The 21,845-nt window shown below is 37.5% G+C and overlaps 1 protein-coding gene across 1 annotated transcript; it reads left to right on the top strand.

Moving 5' to 3' along the window:
• The first annotated feature begins 17,449 nt into the window (after positions 1 to 17,449).
• Positions 17,450 to 21,715, top strand: ptger1b (prostaglandin E receptor 1b (subtype EP1)). The gene is made up of 3 exons (XM_084395089.1): positions 17,450 to 17,777; positions 18,923 to 19,809; positions 20,119 to 21,715. The coding sequence occupies exons 2-3, from the start codon at positions 18,967 to 18,969 to the stop codon at positions 20,386 to 20,388; spliced, it is 1,113 nt and encodes a 370-aa protein (XP_084251215.1). The 5' UTR covers positions 17,450 to 17,777; positions 18,923 to 18,966; the 3' UTR covers positions 20,389 to 21,715.
• Positions 21,716 to 21,845: the final 130 nt, after the last annotated feature.

The following is a 21,845-nucleotide window of genomic DNA, read 5'->3' as shown; positions in this document are numbered from 1 at the left end:
AGAGGTCCTTTGTCCTCTCAGGGCCTCAAGTAGACTGCCTGGCATTTAGCTAATTTCTCAAGTCTTACAGTTATTTCAGTCTTACAGCATCAAACAAATCACAGAAACATTGATGCTTTGGCCCTTTTTTATACCCTAATAGGGCAAAGAATCCTAGGAGATACAACTCATAAAATCCAAACTATATCAAATATTTCAAAATTCCTTTGGATATCCCTTACGAAAAAGAAGTATACTTCAAGGTCATTTTATGAAGTATACTTAAGTAATGTTCAAGTATATTTTTATAGTAAGTATACTCATATCAATGTGCACTTGTAGTAAACTTGTAAGTGTACTATTTCAATACTGCTTGGGACTAAATTGGCCCACTTTTAGTATGTAAAAGTATACGTTTAAGTGTCTATAAGTGTAAGAGTAGTAAACTTTAAGTACACAACTAGGTTTCTCATTTGTAATGCATGTATAAGTGAACTTATAAGCAGTGTTGTGCAAGTTACTTACAAACTGTAATACATTATACATTACTTGTTACTGGTTATTTAAAAGTAATTCTTTACCTTACAATATTTCTGTCTCAGAATTGTAATGCGTTACATTACTCCTGTATTACTTTTGAGTTACTTTTACCAAAATAACTACAGAAGTAGAACTTAACATTCTAAAATGACTAGGGCTGTAACGATATGCGATATGAAACCGAAATCGCGACACTTAGATCCACGAACCTGTGTCGCGGTGTGAGAAGGCAGAATCGCGACACGTCCCTTCCAACCCCCAGAGTTATCCTTCCCGTCCAGATCCTATGCTACCACATCTTTAAATTACTATTAGTATTATTTGAAGTTAACATTATAAAATTCGTAGACCTACACCACAAAACTAGTTGAGGATAAATTCTTTAAAATTGGGCAATTCCAGCGTTATGGACGTGACATTTGCAGTAAAACCTTGAAATATAAATTCTCAGAAAATGCATTTAATACCAATATATTGAAACGTCTGTTTATATATCCATAGGCTACTCCCTTAATAAAGGAGTCCAGACATTAGAAAAATATCAGTCTACACGCGTTTTATATTTAATATGAGGGAAATAGACATGCATGCTTGCGTGACACAAAAAATCTTTAACTTTTAGGTAGCAAAATATTTTTTTGTAATTCTATGAATTACACTAAGCAAACCAAAAGCAATACTACCCACCGGATGAAGAAGGGTTGGCTCTCCACAGAACATAATATATTCATTTTATTTTATTTTTCGTTTTCACATTTATGAGGAAAAAAACAATGTTACAGACGTGTCAGTTCTCAGTTACGGACGTGAGCGCTCTGAAAGCGACACTAAAAGACTGCTTTAAAACTTTCACAGAGACCTCAAGCAGAAAGCCTTTCTTTAAAGTGAATTTCGTTTTGTATTAATTGTATCTTAATTTTAATCAATGTTTCATCAACCAATTGCCTGGAGTTAATAAATATAGTAGACAAGAGATAATCAGGACACGGAGGCGCCAGCGCGTGAACTGGAGCTCGTCTCATAAATGAACCGAAACTCAGTGCCTACTTGCCTCACAGACATGTCTACTTTTAAACAGAACAATTCAAAACGAAAGAAAACAGACTGCTCTCTGCTTATGTAATCCGTATGAAATGTGCATTTCTCTCTGGCACGTTCACTAGGCTACTGCGAAGATCGTGAGTCAGCATCGTCAACTTCATCTTTGCAGCCGACACTGACACAGAAAACACTTGTTTATTAATAAACAATTAAAATGTCTTCTTGCTATATTTGACATATTCATAATCATAACTTTTGCCGGGTTCTTTGTGACAGCTTTTAGGTGCTTTTATTGCCAGCGCCCCCCTTAGCCTACATTTTACATGAACGCGTCACCACCGCATCAAAAACATGATTGTGTGATGAAAACATGATGAAAAACACCACCTAAACATAGCCTAACTGGTTAGAAAGAAAACACAGAATAAAAAGAGTAATGCGCATACGTCCATCTCGCAAATGTACAGCCTTCTTCTACCATATTCTCCCATTAGCCGCTTTTCCACTGGCCAGCGCGAGCACAGAGACCAAAATCATGCCTCGCGGCAGTAAAACCTGCCCTAAACACACCTTACTATGTCACAATACAAAGGTACACCAGCAAGAGGGAGATGAATTAAATAAATTGCCATACAAATATATCAGAAGCTGTCATTTAGTCTTTATTTACAAACTTGGATACCACACGCGACTATTGACTGACCACGGTTTTCATTCGTTAATGTCTCGCGGTCTTGATGTTTTTTTCCCACGTTTTTTTTTTTGAACAGTTAAATTTTGGGCTAAAAGTGTGTTGCAACGCAAGCGTTACTGAACATGTACTGAGAAAAATATTACTGAAAATTGATTAGTAATGCCTTACACTATTGCGTTACAGCACAAAGTAGCCTAATATGTTACTGTAATGCATTACTTTTGTAACGCGTTACTCCCAACACTGCTTATAAGTATAGTAGTTTACTATTTTAATACGAGTAGTACATTTTTTAGTTTATGAAAGTACACACTGGAGTTTAGCCTACTCTCAGTAAACTACTAGTTTAGTAGTTTATACTGCAAGTATACTTGTAAGTTTTCTTTAAGTGAACATAACATTATACTTATAGTTTACTATTTATATATTATTTTTGCACCTGCAGTATTATACTACTGTTCAAATGTAGATATTATTTTTATACTTGAAAAATACATTTAACTGTACTTTAATTTTAAAAACATTTTATTAGCTTCATGCATCCTTTTTGAATCAACACTTCAATGTCGGTAAGTTTCATAAAGAAAGGCAACATTTTAAACTAAAAAAGTTGAGAAAATCACATTTTTGTCAAAGACTACGCCTTGATCAGATTCAGAATGATGATCAAAACACATGTGGAGTAGATCAAGTCCAACACCCCCAAAGCTTCACAGTCGTTTTCTCTTCATGGGTTACGCTTCATTTAATTTGGTAATATTAAGAAGTTTTGATTTACACGCTGTTTAATGTTTGATGATAATGTTATTTTACATTTCAGTGAGCAATCTTCTATGACTTGTTTCAGCTTCTTCTTCTCTTGTGTTTTGATCCGGAGATTCTGTACTAGAAGATGTGTCACAGCGCCCCCTACCTAGTGAAAACATGGATAGAAAATTCAGTCAATGTTTGGGAAAAGTAGAATTAGAGTAAATTCCTATACACTACCAGTGGACCAGCCTACACAAAAATTCAGATACGCAGAATAAGAAACATATCTGTTTTGTATCAATATTCTAATCAACATTTTCAAGTCTCACAAGACTGTATATGAAAAACTATGTAAAAAAAGTATATTTAATAGGTTACTCGATCAAAAGAGTTATCACAACTACAAGCCAAGTATACTTTGAATACTTTGAATACAAAAGATTGAGTACAAGTACAGGCCAAATATCTCAGTATAAGTCAAGTACACTTAAGAGTAATTTTAAGTATATTTCTGAGAAGTACATCAAGTACATTTTTGAGAAGTATATAAAATGTAGACTGAAAGTATACTTTCTTATTTTTAGTTTAAACAAAGTATACTAATAGAACACTTGAATAATCTACTTTTCATCAAGTCCAGATGATATTAAAAATGACATGAAATAATTTTTTGATTATCATTTTCCACTCTTGCCGGTTTTAGTGTTAATTATATTGTCAATCATATAAATACAGGAATGTTGTGGTAAAAATGTTAAGCAAATGTAAAATTTCATATAAAATTTGCTAACTGAAGAGGAATAGTTTTGTAAAAGACAACAACATACTATGTATGCACATTGAAATATATACAGAAATACAGTATATACTGAGGAGTTTCACTGCATTTCCATATTGATCCATAATTCAACTATACTGATTCACGATTCAACTCTTATTTATTTTAGTTTCCCAGAAGGGCTTCAAGTCAGACGGATTGGAGTCATGGAGAACAAAACACAGCTGCCAGTATTTTTCCAATGAAATCTGCTATTTTTTGCTTGACCGAAAGGTGCTTAGCATTTATATATCAGTAGGTCACGGTGATGCCAAATCATCAGTGTAATTAGTGAGATGACTTTCAGATGTTTCATCATTTGAGAAGGTTAATGTTCATATCAGAGATCAAGGAAGAGTGTATACCGTGCCAGAAGTAAAGTCAGAAAGATTCAGTAATTGTTTTAGTCTTGCAGTGGGGGATTATGGGTAAGAATAGGGGAATTGTATGTGCATTGAGTGTTAATAAGATAATCCATTGAGACAGCAGATGAGGTTTGGTATTAGCTAATGATGATGTTAAGTTATCATCTGTCAACTGCAGAAACTGTTTATTAATCTGTCAGAGCGGTTTTCTGCATGAGAAGGTACATGTTTGAATGTGTGTGTGTGTGTGTGTGTGTGTGTGTGTGTGTGTGTGTGTGTGTGTGTGTGTGTGTTTGAGAGAGAGAGACAGAGAGAGAGTCAGAAAGAGAGAGAGACAGAGTCAGAGAGAGAGAGTCTGAAACCAGAAACAATTCATTTAGTTCTTCACGCTTTAATATATCACATTTAGTGAAACATTTCATTAAGGGTCTGGATAACTTTTGCTGATCTCTCGCAAAATGTACCGCCAATGTTTTTCCGGCTGATCCTGGACTGTGGATTTTGGAATCAGGGACATGGGCATTGTAATTGCCTCTTTAAATATGTTTTATATGGCATGGCTTGTGGGATTTCTACTAATACCAAATATTTGCCCTCGTCCTTTTAACCAATAAAAGCAATGTTCCGGGTTCAGTGTTAAGTTAAGCATTGCATGCTGTTGATTGCCACAGAAAATACTTATCTCTCACTTTGTTAAAATATGCCAAAATTGTGTTTACAGCAGTGTCAGTTTATATTATTATTTATAGTATTTATTAATATTTATTATATATTTTGAATTTTATTTTATTTTTATATTTTCATTTCAATTTTAGAAAGTGTATGTGCTTTTGCTTTTTTTGTAAGTTTTTGTTGTTTATTAAAAGTATTTCGATCTAGCTGTAATTTATTTATTTATTATTTCCGTTTTTGTCGTTTTAGTACTTAAACTTATTTTATTTCAGTTATACAGTTGTCAAGGCAAGAGTTCTCATTTTCATCATGTAGTCAATAAATGTATCCCTTAAAACTCATCTTTGATCACCAAAATTACATATTTAAAAGTTTTTTCCTGTGGAAAAAAACCCTTCTTCATGCCTTAAAATAGCTTGATGTAACTACACCCATGCATGTAATTTAACTAGGCTAACTGTACACCCATGTAATGTACACCCATGTAATGTAACTAACTGTACACCCATGTAATGTAACTAACGATGTAACTAACTATGCCTCATTTAGTAGGCTATACACAAACCATAAATATGCTAATTAGCCCCGCCTCCACGCGAGCTCAGCAATGGTATTGTTGTTAGAATAGAATCGAATAGAATCGGGCATTTATATAGCGCTTTCATATGTACTACTGTACACCCAAAAAGCGCTTTACAATCATGTCAGGGGATCTCTCCTCAACCACCACCAGTGTGCAGCATCCACTTGTTAATAACGTCGGACACATAACGGCAATTAATATGATTAGCCTTTTGCTTTACTATGTTATCAAACAGCTAATAGTGTTGCTAATGTTACACAAACTATGTTCCCGTTCTTTTTTTCTCAGTCTGCCTCAGTCAGTCTGTTCTTTTTTTCTCAGTCTGCCTCCTATCAATCATCAGAAACGCTTTGAACAACTCAGAACATCAGTGGAGAAAGGCATGTAGTTCATCATAACATCGTAATATTCTTCATACACCCACTCAATTGCTAAATCTACCCGATGCTTCACACCAACAAAAATATACAGGGATAACCTGGCTTCTCTCAAGACTCCCCTGCTAGTTCGCTGTTAATGATATGCTAAAGCCCGCCGGCACATTGACCTGATTGGTTGGTTCCATCTCCTTCGATTAATAATAATGGCTAGTCCAGTGGCTGGGATATATATAAACCTACCAACATCCATTGCCATGGTTTTTGGAATGATTTTATTTATCGCGAGAGGAAAAAATGAAGTTTTAGTCGCATAACATCGGTTAATGGAAACGCCGTCATTTCGCAATAGTTTTTTTGTCGATATTTAGAGAAAATCGCAAAAGTTTTGCGCAAATCTGTAATGGAAACGCGCCTAGTGTAATTTTAGTTACATCATCTGTAGACATGATGCCAGTGCTATGATCAGATGCTTTCTTATCTTTCTTTTTCTGTGCAGTTGCTGCAGCACAGCCAATCGGTGAGCTAGTACTTGCTGTGCAGCTGCACTGCGTTTTAAATATAGGCTTCAATATTCTTGAGGAAAGGAGTTTCCTCTCTGCGTATAGCTACGGAATACGAAGTGACCGTTCTCGAAAGGGAACTTTGATTGACGCGCTTTGACTCGAGGGGGAGGCGGGGCCTTGAGTAATTTGCGGGGCCCTACGCAACTTGCGTGTGCGTATAGGGCTGATCGGCTCTGAGTATAGTGCTACAAACGTATTTCCAAATTCTTTTGACAATCACGTTCAGTCTCTTGTACCTTACGTAAGCACGAGCTCGAGCACTAGCAATAAGTTGCTGACTGCAGTTCACTTAAAGGTGAACTAAGTAACTTTTTTACCTTAAATGAACAGCTTCGGAGTCATTGGAATGGTTATAATACTTATTTCGGGTTGAATGGTGGTCGTTTCGCACCCCCCTGGTGCCCGTGAGCGGAAAATACGCACTTGCAACTTTGGGGCGGCGGGCCGATATCGGCGGGCCGGCGGGGTGATATCAGGTCTCGCGATGTAAACAACTGCTTTACGGCCAAAAGAAATCTGCTAAAATGCTGTCATTATTGCGCTCCCTCACGCTGTCCGAACCCGAATGAAGAAGACGTTTTAAAGAATGTCCCATCTGCTTTGATGTCGTTGATCTACTAGCCTCTGGTGTCTGAGAATCACCAACGAGTTTTTACAACAGTGTTGTCAAATATCTATTCCGAAGCTGTGGGGGGAGCTCTAGAGAGAAACCTGCGAGCAAAAAGCGAGAATACAGCGTAGAAATCCCGAAGCTACTGAGTACTGCTTTAACGACCACCGTTGTCACTAATAACAAGGGTTTCTGAATTCTACATATAACCCCTTTAACAATAAAAACACTGGTTTACGGCAATGGACTTCTTAGGAGTGTAGTGGGCAGAACACTGCCCTGGAAGAAATGTTATAATACAGATTTGTGGAAAGTTCAACCACAAAAATTTCAATTGTTTACTAGCCTAGTCTATGCAAACTTACAAGCAGTTTTCAACTCCTGTAATCATGTAAAGCCAATAAACTTCACATGATCCGCACAATGATAACAAAAGGGACTGTTTACTTACTGTAAAGGGAAATCCAGCCACAAAAACTGTTTACACATAACCAGTGGTGGACAGTAACGAAGTAAATGTAATTCGTTACTGTACTTAAGTAGTTTTTTTGCGTATCTGTACTTTACTTAAGTAATTACATTTTGGAAGACTTTTACTTTAACTCCACTACATTTCAAAGTCAAATATCTTACTTTTTACTCTACTACATTTTCAAAATCAGTCGTTCCTTTTTATTTATGAGTGGATAAAAACTTAACTGGTCAAACGAGCCACCAATCACTAACGTGCGTGCTTTGTTTTGAACTTGCCTTGGCGCTATCTGCGTGAACCAGTCTAGCCGTTAAATATGAGAGTTGCGACCATAGACAGTAGGCTATAAGGTTACGACACACTAGGCTTGTTCGACTTGAACCGGAGCTGCACAGACCGATCAGTTTATGACATCGCGAGAGTGATTGAAAAGCATACAGAGCCGTCTACACTAGTACACTCTAATCGATCTCGCAGTATTTTAATATCATTCACCGAATGGTCTGTGCAGTGTGCAGCCGCTGTGATCTCGCCGCCGCGCGGTCACGTGATTCGTGTAGCTCTCAATAGTTCCAAACAAATCGCGTTGCCAATGATTTTAAGCAGCGCAGAGAGCAGCAGCTATTATTGCAGCAATTATCGGTAAATATTGACGCATAATGAACATTGCTTATTACGTTGACACCATGGTTGACACTAAAATTACATGCATATAATAGCATTTTTTTTCTGGGGAGTAGCAGAAACACTGCATTATGTTTTGGTGTTTAATTTTGGAGGGAAATTGGCTACTCCCATAACGTAGAAATTTTATATATATATATATACAAATATATATAGTCTTCCAAAATATATACAGTAAATACTGTAAATGTATTATACCTTATGGGAACAGTGCCCTTCCGTCCAAAATTAAACAAACAAAAAATGTATTCAATTCAAATATATATATATATAATATAAATATATATATATATAGACTAATTAATGTCATTTTATTAATAGATTGATGTGCCAAGAGTGACATTGGAGTCTTCACGTAGACTGAGTTAAGCAAGAGTCTTGTGACAAAAATTATAATAGGACATTATAGTCATAAAAAAATCATAGTACTTGGATACTTAAGTACATTTGAAGGCAAATACTTTTGTACTTTTACTCAAGTGAATGTTTAAAGGCAGCACTTCTACTTTTACTTGAGTAATATTTTACCTTGAGTATCTTTACTTTTACTCAAGTACATGGTATGTGTACTTCGTCCACCACTGCACATAACTAGAAGTTCTAAAACAGTTGTGCAACTACTAAAAGGATGACATGAAGTTTACCACTCAAATAATAGTTTTAGAAGAATATTTTCAGTGCACTGCTTCTTTTTAACCCTCTTAGCCCTTTAGACTAAAGTGGATTTTGTTTGTTTTGAGGAACACAACAACATAATTTTCAGTGCTAAACATATGCTACCGATAGAGCTTGAATCGACCCTGAAACATTCCTTCAAGATTGATACCACACACCAATCCCTGCATTAACAACTTGTGACTGATCTAAGAGGCCAATGAAACATTTAACAGGACATTAGAGCAAGAGTTATAGTAACTAAAGAGGCCTTGGTGGAAGATACAGGAGGCCGTAGATACTCTCAGACGTCACTTCATTAATCTTCATAGTTGTAAATCTGTGGTTATTTCTGGTAGCTGTCAGCAGAGGCACTTGAAGCGACTCGAGCAGTGGCATGACTTTATTTCGAGGATGGGCTGTTTATCACAAGCTCACAGTTTGGCACAGCCGATTAACCTGCAGAGCCCAAGGGGTTTATAGTTCAGGGTGGTAAAGGGAATTTGTGAGCTGTGTGTTTACGGATAGGGCTGCCATCTCAGTTTGTAATTGCCTTTTTTTTCTCACGCACAAGGACGTCTAAGGGTTATGCACACAATGCATGCCGGTCACACATACTACGTACTATTGTCAGTGCCTTAAGAGGATGATTTCTACATTTCTATACACAAAGATAGATAGGAAGACTGGTTTAGTGGTTTGGTTTCACAAGTGCACTTCCTTTTACAACATCTTTCACAATAAGTAAAGTGTATGCTCCATTTAGTGTCCAGCAACAGGGTGTTTTGAGATCTTAAGGAAATCATAAGGAAGGCGTTATAAAAGACACTGCAGATAGCATATAGGGAACAAGTGTAGGGCTACATCACTAAATGATTTAACAGGATGTGGGTAGGGAAATTTCATTTTTTGTGCACTACTAAGCAAAGTTTGGCAAAACTTAATATGTATAATTAATGAGCGTACTTTTTATTTATTTTTATATTCAATGTATTTTTTGTTTGTATCTAATCTATACATTACATGTTGCACTAAGTATGTTATGTTTACCAAAGTGCTTAGATTGGTCATTTTTTTCCTTTTTACATCCCGGTTTTTCACCATGACTGTTGCTTTATGCAGTTTTGGTGCCAAACATGTGATTTTCATTTTACGGGCAAACAGATCCCACTTGGGTTCATTGATTACACTTTACAAAAAGTTAATTTTGAGGAAATTACTCTTAATCGTGACCCAATTGCACTCTGCGACTATCAGACAGGCTTAGAAATCACAACTGCTTTCACGGAGCAATCATGCAACATTTATGCAAATATTTCATTCATCATACAAATCGTCTTCCCAAATTGAACCATACAGTTGCGACTATGCAGTCCAAATATGACTATAGCAGTAGGCCTACAACCGCATAGAAATTCATTCAGTCAGGGTTTTTTTTAGTTCAGATTTGCTGTTTATTTCCCAGACAAGTCCAGCCAATGATACTGCACATGAAACCATTGTTTGGCACAAGAAGAATCCCAATTCTCAAATGTTTACCTCCATTCCAAGACAAAGTAAAAAAAAATTGTGTGTGTATATGTGAAATAACAGTGATATTCTGTGAGAGAGTGTGATCCTTTTCTGCATTGGGAATAATTTTATGAAGCCATTATCTCTTAATTTGTTGTAGTTCATTTTCTGTACGAGTCTCTAATCATGCATCAGTTTTAAAAGATCACGTTCTGTTCCAGATATATTTACTTGCCGCCCATCATTGTCCCACAGAGGATATATTTTCAGTCAAACCTCCCAGAGGAGGAAATATGGATTGCCAAGATGCTGTACATCAAATGTTCAAACTTCAGTCGTTTTACTCTCTGAGAATGGCCAGGTTTCTATGTGTTGTTCTGATGCCTGTAAATCTAAAGATCTTTTTGAGTTCTGCTGCTAGAGAAAATGCTGTTTTAGCTTGACGTTTTTATAGCACTTTGAGTGTATCAATTCAGTTTCTTATTCGTTTCTGTCTATACTAATCCAAATCTTAAATGTTTTGACAGCCTCATATAATTCATCAATGACTGATTTAACTTTACTTTTAAAACTTTGTTTCTGAATACTTTGAAAGTCCCCATGTGGTGAAAATCAAGCTTTTAATGTCTATGTGGTGTTTTTAATATGCTTTAAGACAAACCATGAGTAAATTCACAAGTCAACACCATTGCTGAGTATATTCTCTTTAACTGCAGTGAACTAGCCTGCCTTCGTCATACTCATATTCTAGGCAGAATGTGAGTCTGATACTGCTTCATAGGACTTTGATTATGAGGTGTGTCTTAACCGAACCAGGAAAAAACAACAACTCTGCACTCAATTGGATAGACCTACAACCAATCAGAGCAACGCAGTAAGTGTATGTTGAGCGATGCAAAGTTGTCAACAGAGCTCAACTGCACGCACGCTGGAAGAAGTAGTAAAGTAATGAGTAAAGTAATAATAAAGCACTCTATGAGTGCGACCAAAGGAGAAACCACAATGACCACAGGGTTTTCATTGCATCCCATTTTCTTAGCAACCATCGGAGCCAGCTGATAAATTCAACTTTTGCCGAATCCCGTAGGAAGGACGGCAAACACATCTTTCCGATCGACAAATGCCTTGATTGCGGTTCTCTGTTCGTCTTTTAAAATGAATGCACTGTCGATTTATTTTATAACAGACGTGATAGCGGAATCTAAACATCTCAATTCTCCAGCTGCAGTCATCTTTGTTGAAAAATTCAACCCAAGCGCTCTTGATGACGTGGGTGATTACGTAACCGCAGATCATCTGTCCATCGTCGATTAAAGCCTGCCCTGGCAATTTGATTGGCTCGGCCTTCTGGGAGCCGAGCATAATTACTCCTCAACGGATCGAGTCCAGACGGAACTTCCCGACCAAAAAATGTTGTGGGCGGGGTTCGGACTGGCACCCAGGCTAGCAGTGAACCAAAGACAGTCTCAAAAACACGGTTTGAAATCGCTGGTGTTTCTGACGTCACAAACTACCTTGTAACCAATCAGGTCAACATGTGATCGTCAAGGAGTGGATCTCTGAGCTGGAGTGAGTGGAGGCGGGGCTAATTTGCATATTCATAGAACAGCATACTAAATGAGGAAAGGGTGTAAAGTTACATTCAAGCTATTTTAAAGCAGAACTCGGCAACTCTAGCGAACTCTAGTCACTTCTTCGCTGATTTTTCCTTTTGTTGTCGCATGTTTTCCCCACGAGCTCCCCCTACAGCTGTGGTGGGCGTATATTTCACAACACGGTCGTAAAAAAACTCACTTGCGGCGGCCTCCTCCCCCTCTCTACCGCTGCTCATGTGCGTTTGTTTTGATCGGAGCAAGCCAACTGTATCGTGTGGAGCTATGTCTACCGAGGTGGGTAATACATCATACACATTATCATAGAACATTGACATGACGTAAAGCAGTTCGTGTTTCGCGCACGTTCCCGTTCTCGTTCTCGCTTCTCACGAGACTTCCAATTTCTATCTTGCCGGGACGGTAGTCCCCAAGTTGCAAGGCTGGTTTTCCGCCTGGGAACGCTGGGGGGAGCAGGGAAAGTCACCAATATCACCAGAACAGGTTGTTTAACCATCCAAATGATTTCAAAAAGTTACCAAGTTCTGCTTTAAGGCATGAAGAATTTTCAAAAGGAACAAAACGTTTAAATATGTAATTTTGGTGATCAAAGATGAGTTTTAAGGAAAAAAAATTATTGACAGGGGGACTTTAAGTTTTCTCCATATTTCACAAATTGTGTCTGGTGGTTAAACAGCTAAGAAAATTTGCATAGAGTTATCAGTTTACCATGGAAACTTGGCCTCTTTTGACTTTGGGTAAGTAAGCAACTACTCTAGCAAAGAGATCGTAAAAATAATCCATATGAATTGAGTGGTCAAGTCCAAATGTTCTGAAGAGACACGGTTGCTTTCAGATGTGGACAGTAATGAAGTAAATGAACATGAGTGCTGTATAAGTACACTTTTTGAATATCTGTACTTTACTTGAGTATTCATTTTTCTGGAAACTTTTTACTTTAACTTAACTACATTTGAAAGACAAATGTCGCACTTTTTACTCCACTACATTTTTTTTTTTTTTTTTTTTAAACGTGATTGTTTTTTTGTAGGTGACAGACAGCCTATCAGTAATAATCACTCTTGTAGGGTCACATGGCGTGAAGTTCAGCAATTTCCCATCATTTTCTTTGAACACTAATCAACTGGTGGCGAAATTGATGAAGACGGATCATTGGCGCATGCGCGCATCCATGGCAAATAGTTCTTTCTGTTTTGCTGTTTGTTAAAGCAGTATTGCTGTTTGGCAGTTATACAGCTATGGCTGTGTAGCTAGGTTTTAAACCAAGTTGGATTTTTATAGGCCTTGATTCAAATGTGCATGAATGGATACACATAGATGTGTACTTTTTTTGTTGGGGTGGTAAGAGTGTTAAATAAATAGATAAAAATTAAGATGATTATGGCTGGGTTTTTTTGTCAGTTCAGTTGTTTAATTTCTATAGGTTTTATAACATTCTAAAAGCTCCACAAATACTACTAACTGGTAGGTGTATTCACTAAGTTGCTCCAGAGGCATAAGGTACATACAACAATGCAACAATAATAAAACAATGCATTGACATTTACTTTTTACTTTTGATACTTAAGTACTTTTTAAAAACAAGTACTTCTGTACTCTTACTTTTACTTGTAACAGAGTAATATTTGACCAGTAGTATCTTTACTTTCACTCAAGTAAGGAAGTTGTGTACTTTGTCCACCTAGGAACAGATTTAATTTAGACTTTTATTCACATATCAACATTCATCAACACACAGTTAATTTATGGTAAACAGAAGCTAAAGCATACTTGCTTGATGTGCAAGAACCAATGAGGTTCATTCTTGTGTTACGCAGCACGTTTGAGCTTCAGCAAGAACCAATGAGGTTCATTCTCATGTGTTACTCAGCACGTTTAAGCTTCGAACCAATGAGGTTCATTCTCATGTGTTACTCAGCACGTTTAAGCTTCGAACCAATGAGGTTCATTCTCATGTGTTACTCAGCACGTTTAAGCTTCGAACCAATGAGGTTCATTCTCTCATGTGTTACTCAGCACGTTTGAGCTTCAGCAAGAACCAATGTGTCACGATTCATGGTTTCATTGATTCGCCCTCGCTATGTGAGTGCGTGTTGTATGAATGGGCGCGGTTCATCAGCACGGCTCGTTATCTCCGCTGATGAGCTGATCAGCGCCAGCTGTTTTGAATGAGAATGTCCTATATATTGTTTGTCACCTCGTCTTGTCTTTGTCAGATGGTTGTGGAGGTTCTCAGGCTTCAGCTCACAGTCTTTTCTCCTCGCTCCAGTTCCTGTGTTCCTGTTCTGTGATTCGTCTGCCTGTTCTGAGGATCGTTTGCGGTTCTTCCGTTTGCCGTCTGCCCACTGAGTCCCGCGTTACCGAGCCTGCTATCTGTTGTCTTCCTGTTATTTGGACCTGCACTACCTCTATACTTTTGTGTTAATAAACACCAGTATTCACTTGCTATTGAATCCTTGACTGTTCCTTTCGAGCCATGACACAATGAGGTTCGTTCTCACGCATCAAGCATGTATGGTTGAATTTCTGTTTATTTTCCCTGATCAATGTTTGTATGTGAATAAATCTGTTCATTATATAAAGCAATCGTGTCTCTTCAGGAAAATTTGGACTAAACCGCTCAATTCATGAGAATAAGTTTTACAATAAGGTAAACATTTTTTAAAAAGGTGTGCCTTGTGAAACAGTACATCCCCAGTGACAGCTTTTATACCATTTTTTTATAGAAAATGTAAAAGTCTAGTTTACTTGTAAAAATGTTTTCTGCAATTTCCGAATTATGCTTCCCTTCGATATCTGACTATTTCCTCTCATAAGACAAATGGATGAGCGAAATATCCCCTGTGGTGTATTTTGTGGGCCTAAAAGCCAATGACATCGTGATTGCTGCTAAAGAACATTTGTCTCTGTCAGAGATTCCTCACTGGAGACCAATGAAGTCATTAGTCACTGCAGTACTTAGTCCATTTACAGCTTTTAGCAAAAACGAGAAAAAAAAAGAAACAAAAAACCTCAAGATGTGGTATATTGGTTAAAGCCCAGGGCTGGTACTCAGAAGATTGCTGGTTCAATCTCCACAGTCACCACTGTGCAAAACACGTCACCTCAGGCTGCTCCAGAGTGTTTGTTGTGTAATAAATGTTGTGACACTTGCTTTGGACAGAAGTGTCTGCTAAATGTCCTTGTATGTGTGAAACATGTAATTGACCACGCTTGAATAGCTTTAGGTAAAAGTACTGAATTGTAGCACATTTATCCAAGCCCTGTTCATCTGTTTTTATTTCCCCTCCAGATTTATTGTAGATGAATTCGACTCTAAGATAGATTTCACACACATAATGACCAGAGGAAAGTGCTTGGGTGATGGCCTGCAGTTTTGTGGTATGAAGATGTGGTCCAGTTAATCAAGACAACGAAAGCCTCAGCAAATGCCTGATGTCAGCAAACTAGAAAGATGTTTAGGAATTTAAGTCAAAGTAAAGGATCAAATGCAAGTTAGTGTTTCAATTAAATGCAAACTTAAATACATGTGCAAGTTCTAAACCCAGATGATTGTTTTATTGCTCATAAGTTGCTCTTTCATAGCTTAGGAGTTCTCAGTTATGTTTACATAAAATATCAAGTAAGTAAGCACAGTTTAAGAACACCCTGAAACACCTCGATTGAGCTTTCTTCCAGGAACAAAGGGCATAAAATATATGTTTTTTTCTGCTTTTTTAGGATTGTTTTGTAATCTTCTGTTGTTTTAAGAGAACATTAGACCTATATTGTTATCTAAACCAAATCTTTGCAGTTCTCATTCCGGAAAGCCTGCAGGAATGGTGGGAAATCTAATTCTGGTGGATGTTCCATTATCACAGACCAAGGTGATCCTGCAATCTTTTCCATGAGACCACAATTGCCTATGGTGAAAAAACAATTGCTTGATGTGCGCCAGATGACTTGGAACTCATGTTGAGATCTTAGAGAAATAATATGTTGATCTGGTGAAAAAAAGTGACCAGACATTTTTTGCATGCATTTTACATTTTTAAACCACCTCTCTGGGTCATGTCTTTATAAACACGGGCTATAGTTCATGTCCATCAAACACAACCCTGATGGAAGCAACACAATGTATGTGGAAATTGGTGTATGCTGTATATATTCAGTTCTTGCATTTTATACCCAAGCTGTTTTGCATTGTGCAGGGTTATATTTATAGAAAGGTATTCAACATTGACATCATGTGATTATTTATTTCTCTGAACGAGATGACGGAAGAGCGACCAACCCTTTCAGTCGCGACGGGATGGTATTTGCTGTGCTTTTCCATTTAGTGCCAAATTAGGTTAGTTGGGAAAAGGGTCAGTACCAGGAGAAAAAGGAAAGTTCTGTTGTTAGGTTCACCTGATTGACTTAATCTTCAAGAATTAGACACTTTTTGGCTTTATATGTGCAAGTTTTGTGTACATTCTTTGGTATTTGTTTTTAAATCTGCGAGGAGTTGCTCTTTTATGGTAAAAATTGTACCTCTAACATTTATTCCTCTACTCCTCCCCTCTGGGTCTTTAAGTGGAACCAGTGGTGCCAGATTCATGTAAATCTACTTATAGAAGAAATTGAAGATAAATTCCAAGAAGTTCATGAGAATCAAGGAAAACATATTGGAGCGCTGCTTGTTGGAAGGACCTTTGTTCAGTAATCAAGGTGCTCTTTGGTTGCGTTTCAATTGTATTTATAGGAAAAAAAAGATCCAAGGCACTTCTGGTTCAGAATTTTTAAAAAGCCTTTAATCAAACCATGGTTCATCTAGAAACATAAAAAAGAGAAAAAAATTACTACGACTTCAGACATTTTAAGAATAATGAACAATCTCAAGAAAAAAAAAAGAGCATTCAAGAAGAACTTTGGGAATACAATAATTGTTATTCTCATAAGAATGTTTCGTGAATCTGGTTTCATATTCCAGACCTGTCAGATCTAAGATTCTTTCATTTAATTGGAAATATTGGACTGTCATTATTATCTGACAGGAGGTCAGACTTTGATCCAGTTCATGAATAACTAAAATGCTGTTAAAATCTGCTTTTCATATTTTATTTCTGTCACCTTGAATGAGGTTGGAAATCAAGCACCGAGATATTATACCTAAATTATAATGAGTAGCCTAAATGAGATGCTATTGATTGAACATTTTAACACCATTTATTAATTTAACACTATATTTTCCACTGACAGGTCCATGGTGTCTCAAAACCTTGAGCTGCCTATCTAGACAGCGTCATGATGTCCAACACTACTGCAAGGCGCCAACGGTGCCTAAAAAGTAGTGTGCTGCCTTCCTAAAAAGAATATGGTTATCAACTCAAATTTGATGCGTAAACATAATGTACGCGCTCATTATGCTTAAAAAATGTTCCATGCATCCATAACACCACAAAAACCGTGAGACACAGTGACGCTTCATTATTTAAGGTGCGCAGCAGAGAGTCTCGAGCACTGAGCGCTATAAATACAGCAGCGCGCGCGGGTTACGCCACACATCGCGCGGATCTCTGCGTGTTTCGGTCTACTTTACATCCACTTACATTGGACTTTTCTCAGACTATAGATACTACAACACTCTTAATACAACTGAATATGTTTATTAAGACTACAAAGACACTTTTATTCGTACTGGAATAAGTTTTTCCCCCTCAAGTATTAAAGACTCTCCAGACTAAATGGGTGATGGGATCCTGATATCGCCTTTCGATTCTCAAGGACTGGTTCAAGGACTGTTTGTTTAATTTTTCCGCCTGTGTTGTTAAATGTTATAAGATGTTCAGGTGGAGTGATGCGGATAATCTGAAACGCGTCTCAAATGGTAAATATTTCTCTCCTTTTTCTCCTTGTAAATTAAAATAAGCATAGAGACGAGCATTGATATATAATATAATATTGATATTGATATATAAGCATATGTATATTAATCTACCTGGTCTGACTCATTTAAATACTATGGTGTAATGTAATCAGTTTAATTTAGACATTAAATAATATTTTTGATAACTGGTCATTGGTTTAGACTAGTTGAAGCACATTTTTACTCAGCCTGACCATTTGTTTTTACAGTGGGAAATATTACTTATATGTTTGCTATCACTGTATCTCCAAACAATTATTTAGCTGTCATTACTGGAAATTATAGTGGTGAATGGTCAGAAGTGTTGAAATTTGTACTGCACTTTTGCTTTGTACCCTAAAGAGGAAATTGTGAAAAACAATTTTCCTATTCACTAAAGTTTTCTAAAAGGTGTGTCAGTGTATAATTTCAGACCTCTGGACATAACTTCCCTCAATTTATGTTTGTGTGTAAATAAGGAAAAAACAAGAAAAGAAAGCATAAACAGGAAGGCATGTAATCACTTGCTTGTTAAATGATTAAATTGTTCCAAATAGCTGAGTTTTGTGGCCAAAATCAACAGTACGTCACTATTTTTACATCTTTGTTTGCTGCGTGTCTGCTAATGAAGCTCATGCGGTTATACTTTATTTGGTACACTTTATTTTACAGTGTCCTTGTTACATATTTTACATGTACTTGCCATTGTAATAATTATGCGTATATTATGCATAATTACATGCAAAATTAACCCTCAACCAAAACCTAATCCTGCCCTAAGCCTATAGTAAGTACATGTTGGAAATGATTATTACTCAGTATTTAAATATATAATTACACTGTAACAATGACACCTTAAAATAAAGTGTAACCCTTTATTTTATGGTGACATAGTTACATTTTACTTACTCAAATAAGTGCTGAGTAATATTAATTAACATGTACTTTCTATAATCTATAGAGTTATGGTTAGCGTTTGGTTTAGGGTTAGTTTCTTGTAATTCTGCATAATTTACTGTTATTTATAGTAACATGTAGTAACATAAATCAACCTAAAATTAAGTGTTACCAAGCTTGTTTGCATCTTATAAACTCAGCTTTACACTTCTTTCCTCTTTTCTCTTTAGCTATGTGTCTCTAAGGTCAGTGGTGCTCGTCCCATAGCCTGGAGATGTTAGCCAACAAACACTGCAACTGTTCAGACGCGCTCAGCAATCAGACCCAGCAGATGACTATGGTGGAACCGCTGCGCTGCAAGGAAAACCTGAACTCCACAACCAACCCCACGCTAGCGGGCCTGTCGATGACACTGGGCATCGTGTCCAACATCATAGCTCTGATCATCCTGGCTAAAGCATACGCTCGCCTGCGGAAGCGCTCAAAAGCCACGTTCCTGCTGTTTGCCAGTTGTCTGGTGGCAACGGACCTTGCCGGTCATGTTATTCCAGGTGCCCTGGTTCTGCACCTCTACACTGCCGGGGGACTTTGTAACCATCCTGATGCCACCTGCCATTTCCTGGGCGGCAGCATGGTGTTCTTCGGCCTGTGCCCGCTGTTTTTCGGGTGTGGCATGGCGGTCGAGCGGTGCATGGGTGTGACACGGCCTCTCCTGCATGCCCGCGTGGTTTGCACTGCACGCACTAAGGTGGTGCTGGTGATGATATGGTTTTTGGCTTTAACAGTGGCACTGCTGCCCTTCTTTCGGCTGGGCTCATATACCTACCAGTTCCCATGGACCTGGTGCTTCATTAAAGTGTTAGACAATACAAGCATCACAGACAAAACACCCCCGACCCTCACAGACGTGGTGTTTGTGCTGCTCTTTTCTGGACTGGGACTGGCCTCGCTGGCCGTGGCACTGATTTGTAACACCATCAGCGTGATGACGCTGGTGATCGCCCGTCTCCGCAGGAAGAAGTGCCAGCGCAGATCAGCTAAATCGCATGACATTGAGATGGTGGCACAGCTGGTGGGCATTATGGTCACTTCTTGCATCTGCTGGAGCCCTCTGCTGGTGAGTGTGACCATTACAACTTATCAGGGCAAAGCAAAGAGATGTGATCTATCTATCTATCCGTCTGTATATCTACTGTTCTGTCTGTCTGTCTATCTATCTATCTATCTATCTATCTATCTATCTATCTATCTATCTATCTATCTATCTGTCTGTCTGTCTGTCTGTATATCTACTGTTCTATCTATCTACCTCTGAGCAATGCAGTTGTCCTCTAGGATGTTTGATCTGGGTTGTTTTTTGCTGTCATATAAGCATGACTTTATATATTGCTTTGTTTACAACTAACTTCCTCTGTTTTTCTGACAGATCTTCAGTCTGATGTCAGTCATCCGCTCGTACAGATGCTCTATGGGGGATGATCTGGAAACCTACAAGACTTTAATGGTAATGGGAGTGCGCCTGGCCTCCTGGAACCAGATTCTGGACCCTTGGGTTTATATTCTTCTACGCCGGGCCGTCCTCAGAAAGATCTACCGCTTAACCACTGGCCGCAGTGACCTTAGGGGGAGCACATTCCGGCGGTGGGAGATCAGCTCCTTCCAGAGCTCAGTGAAGAACGCAATTAATCTGAACTGATGGAGGGATTCCAGAAGAGTGTGAGTTCTACCACATGGAAAAAAAATGGAAATGTTCGAACCAAATCGCTGCAGTGCAGCGTAACTGAAAGCAGATGTAAGATCCTACTGTACTGCTTGAATGATGATTGAAGGAGCAGCATACTGGAAGTTGTAAAGTGATGCTCTGGAATAACCACAGACACTTCAATAAGCTTTATAATTGAGCACAGTGGGGTTCTGGAAGTAAAAATCCCATTCATTTTCTCCTAAGGAAATGGACGTTAACAACAATATAGCCTAACATCTTTCAAGACAGACTTACCATGAGCTTTGAGGTTGTTTTTGTAGAAGACACAAGTCTGTGATTTCAATAAAAAAACACATTTAATTGTCAGATTTTGGGTTTTCATGCACAAATCATCATCAATGACTCATTGCCAATCATTTCATATTACCTTTATTATTTGTTTATATCATTCAAAATGCTTCATGTGATGAGTAATCCCTCATAAAAGAATAGTCTTGTACCTTTTTTTTTTTTTTTTTTTTTTGCTTCAGTTCAAAGTTTGTTGTGTTGATTGAAATTTCTAGAAGGCCTATGGAGAAAATAAGTGGGGGAAATATTTCAGGAACCAAGGTTGTGAAAAGGTAGGTTGTCACTGGTTACTTTTGCGATCTATAGAATGTGAAGACTGCAAACATGCCCTCAAGTCACCTGCATTATTTTACCATTTCAATTGTATATGAAGGATTGATATAATCATAAAGCCCAGTGAGTCAATTAAACTTGTGAAATATTAAGTTATAAAGATGACAAATATCTATTGTAAAAAAAACAAAAACACCTATGTAAAACTACAAGGGAAAATAAATATAAAAAGGGGAAATGATGCAGGGGATTCAGAAGTCAAGAGCAAAGGAAAATAAGTGTTGGTCCTGTTTATGTCAGTTTGCAATTGTTACTTTCAGGACAAACAAGCACCATCTCTTGTGGTGAATCATCATTATATGATAATAGTGACTTCACCAAAATGTTTTTGAACATGAAGCTTTTTTTTTTTTTTTGCTTCAGAGTTATTGCACAGGATTTTGTATTGTCCGTTGTACTTCATTATTTCTATTTCATACAATATATAAAATTAAAACAATGAAAAATACTGTAAGTATCACTACAGCCTAAAAGTTGAACTTTTACATGTGCATGGCCGTTTCAATTTTCTTGTAGACCTGACCTATCTGTATATTTGTGTATTGCGCTATATTTGTGATCTTGAAAAGCTATGGAATAGTCTTAAAAGCTATCGAATATTATTTCGACCAATAAAGGTTCACTTGTTCTTTCTGTCTCTATGTATGTTGCACTTCTATTTCTACTACACTGTATACAAATGATATGATCAATAAGTTATGACAACATACTGTATAATTTCACATTGCTTTAACTCGTCAGCAAAGTTATACAAGATTCAACTCATT

This window comes from Rutilus rutilus, assembly GCF_951802725.1.
Source record: "Rutilus rutilus genome assembly, chromosome: 1".
Lineage (NCBI taxonomy): Eukaryota > Metazoa > Chordata > Actinopteri > Cypriniformes > Leuciscidae > Rutilus > Rutilus rutilus.
This window is presented reverse-complemented; position numbering and strand designations above follow the sequence as displayed.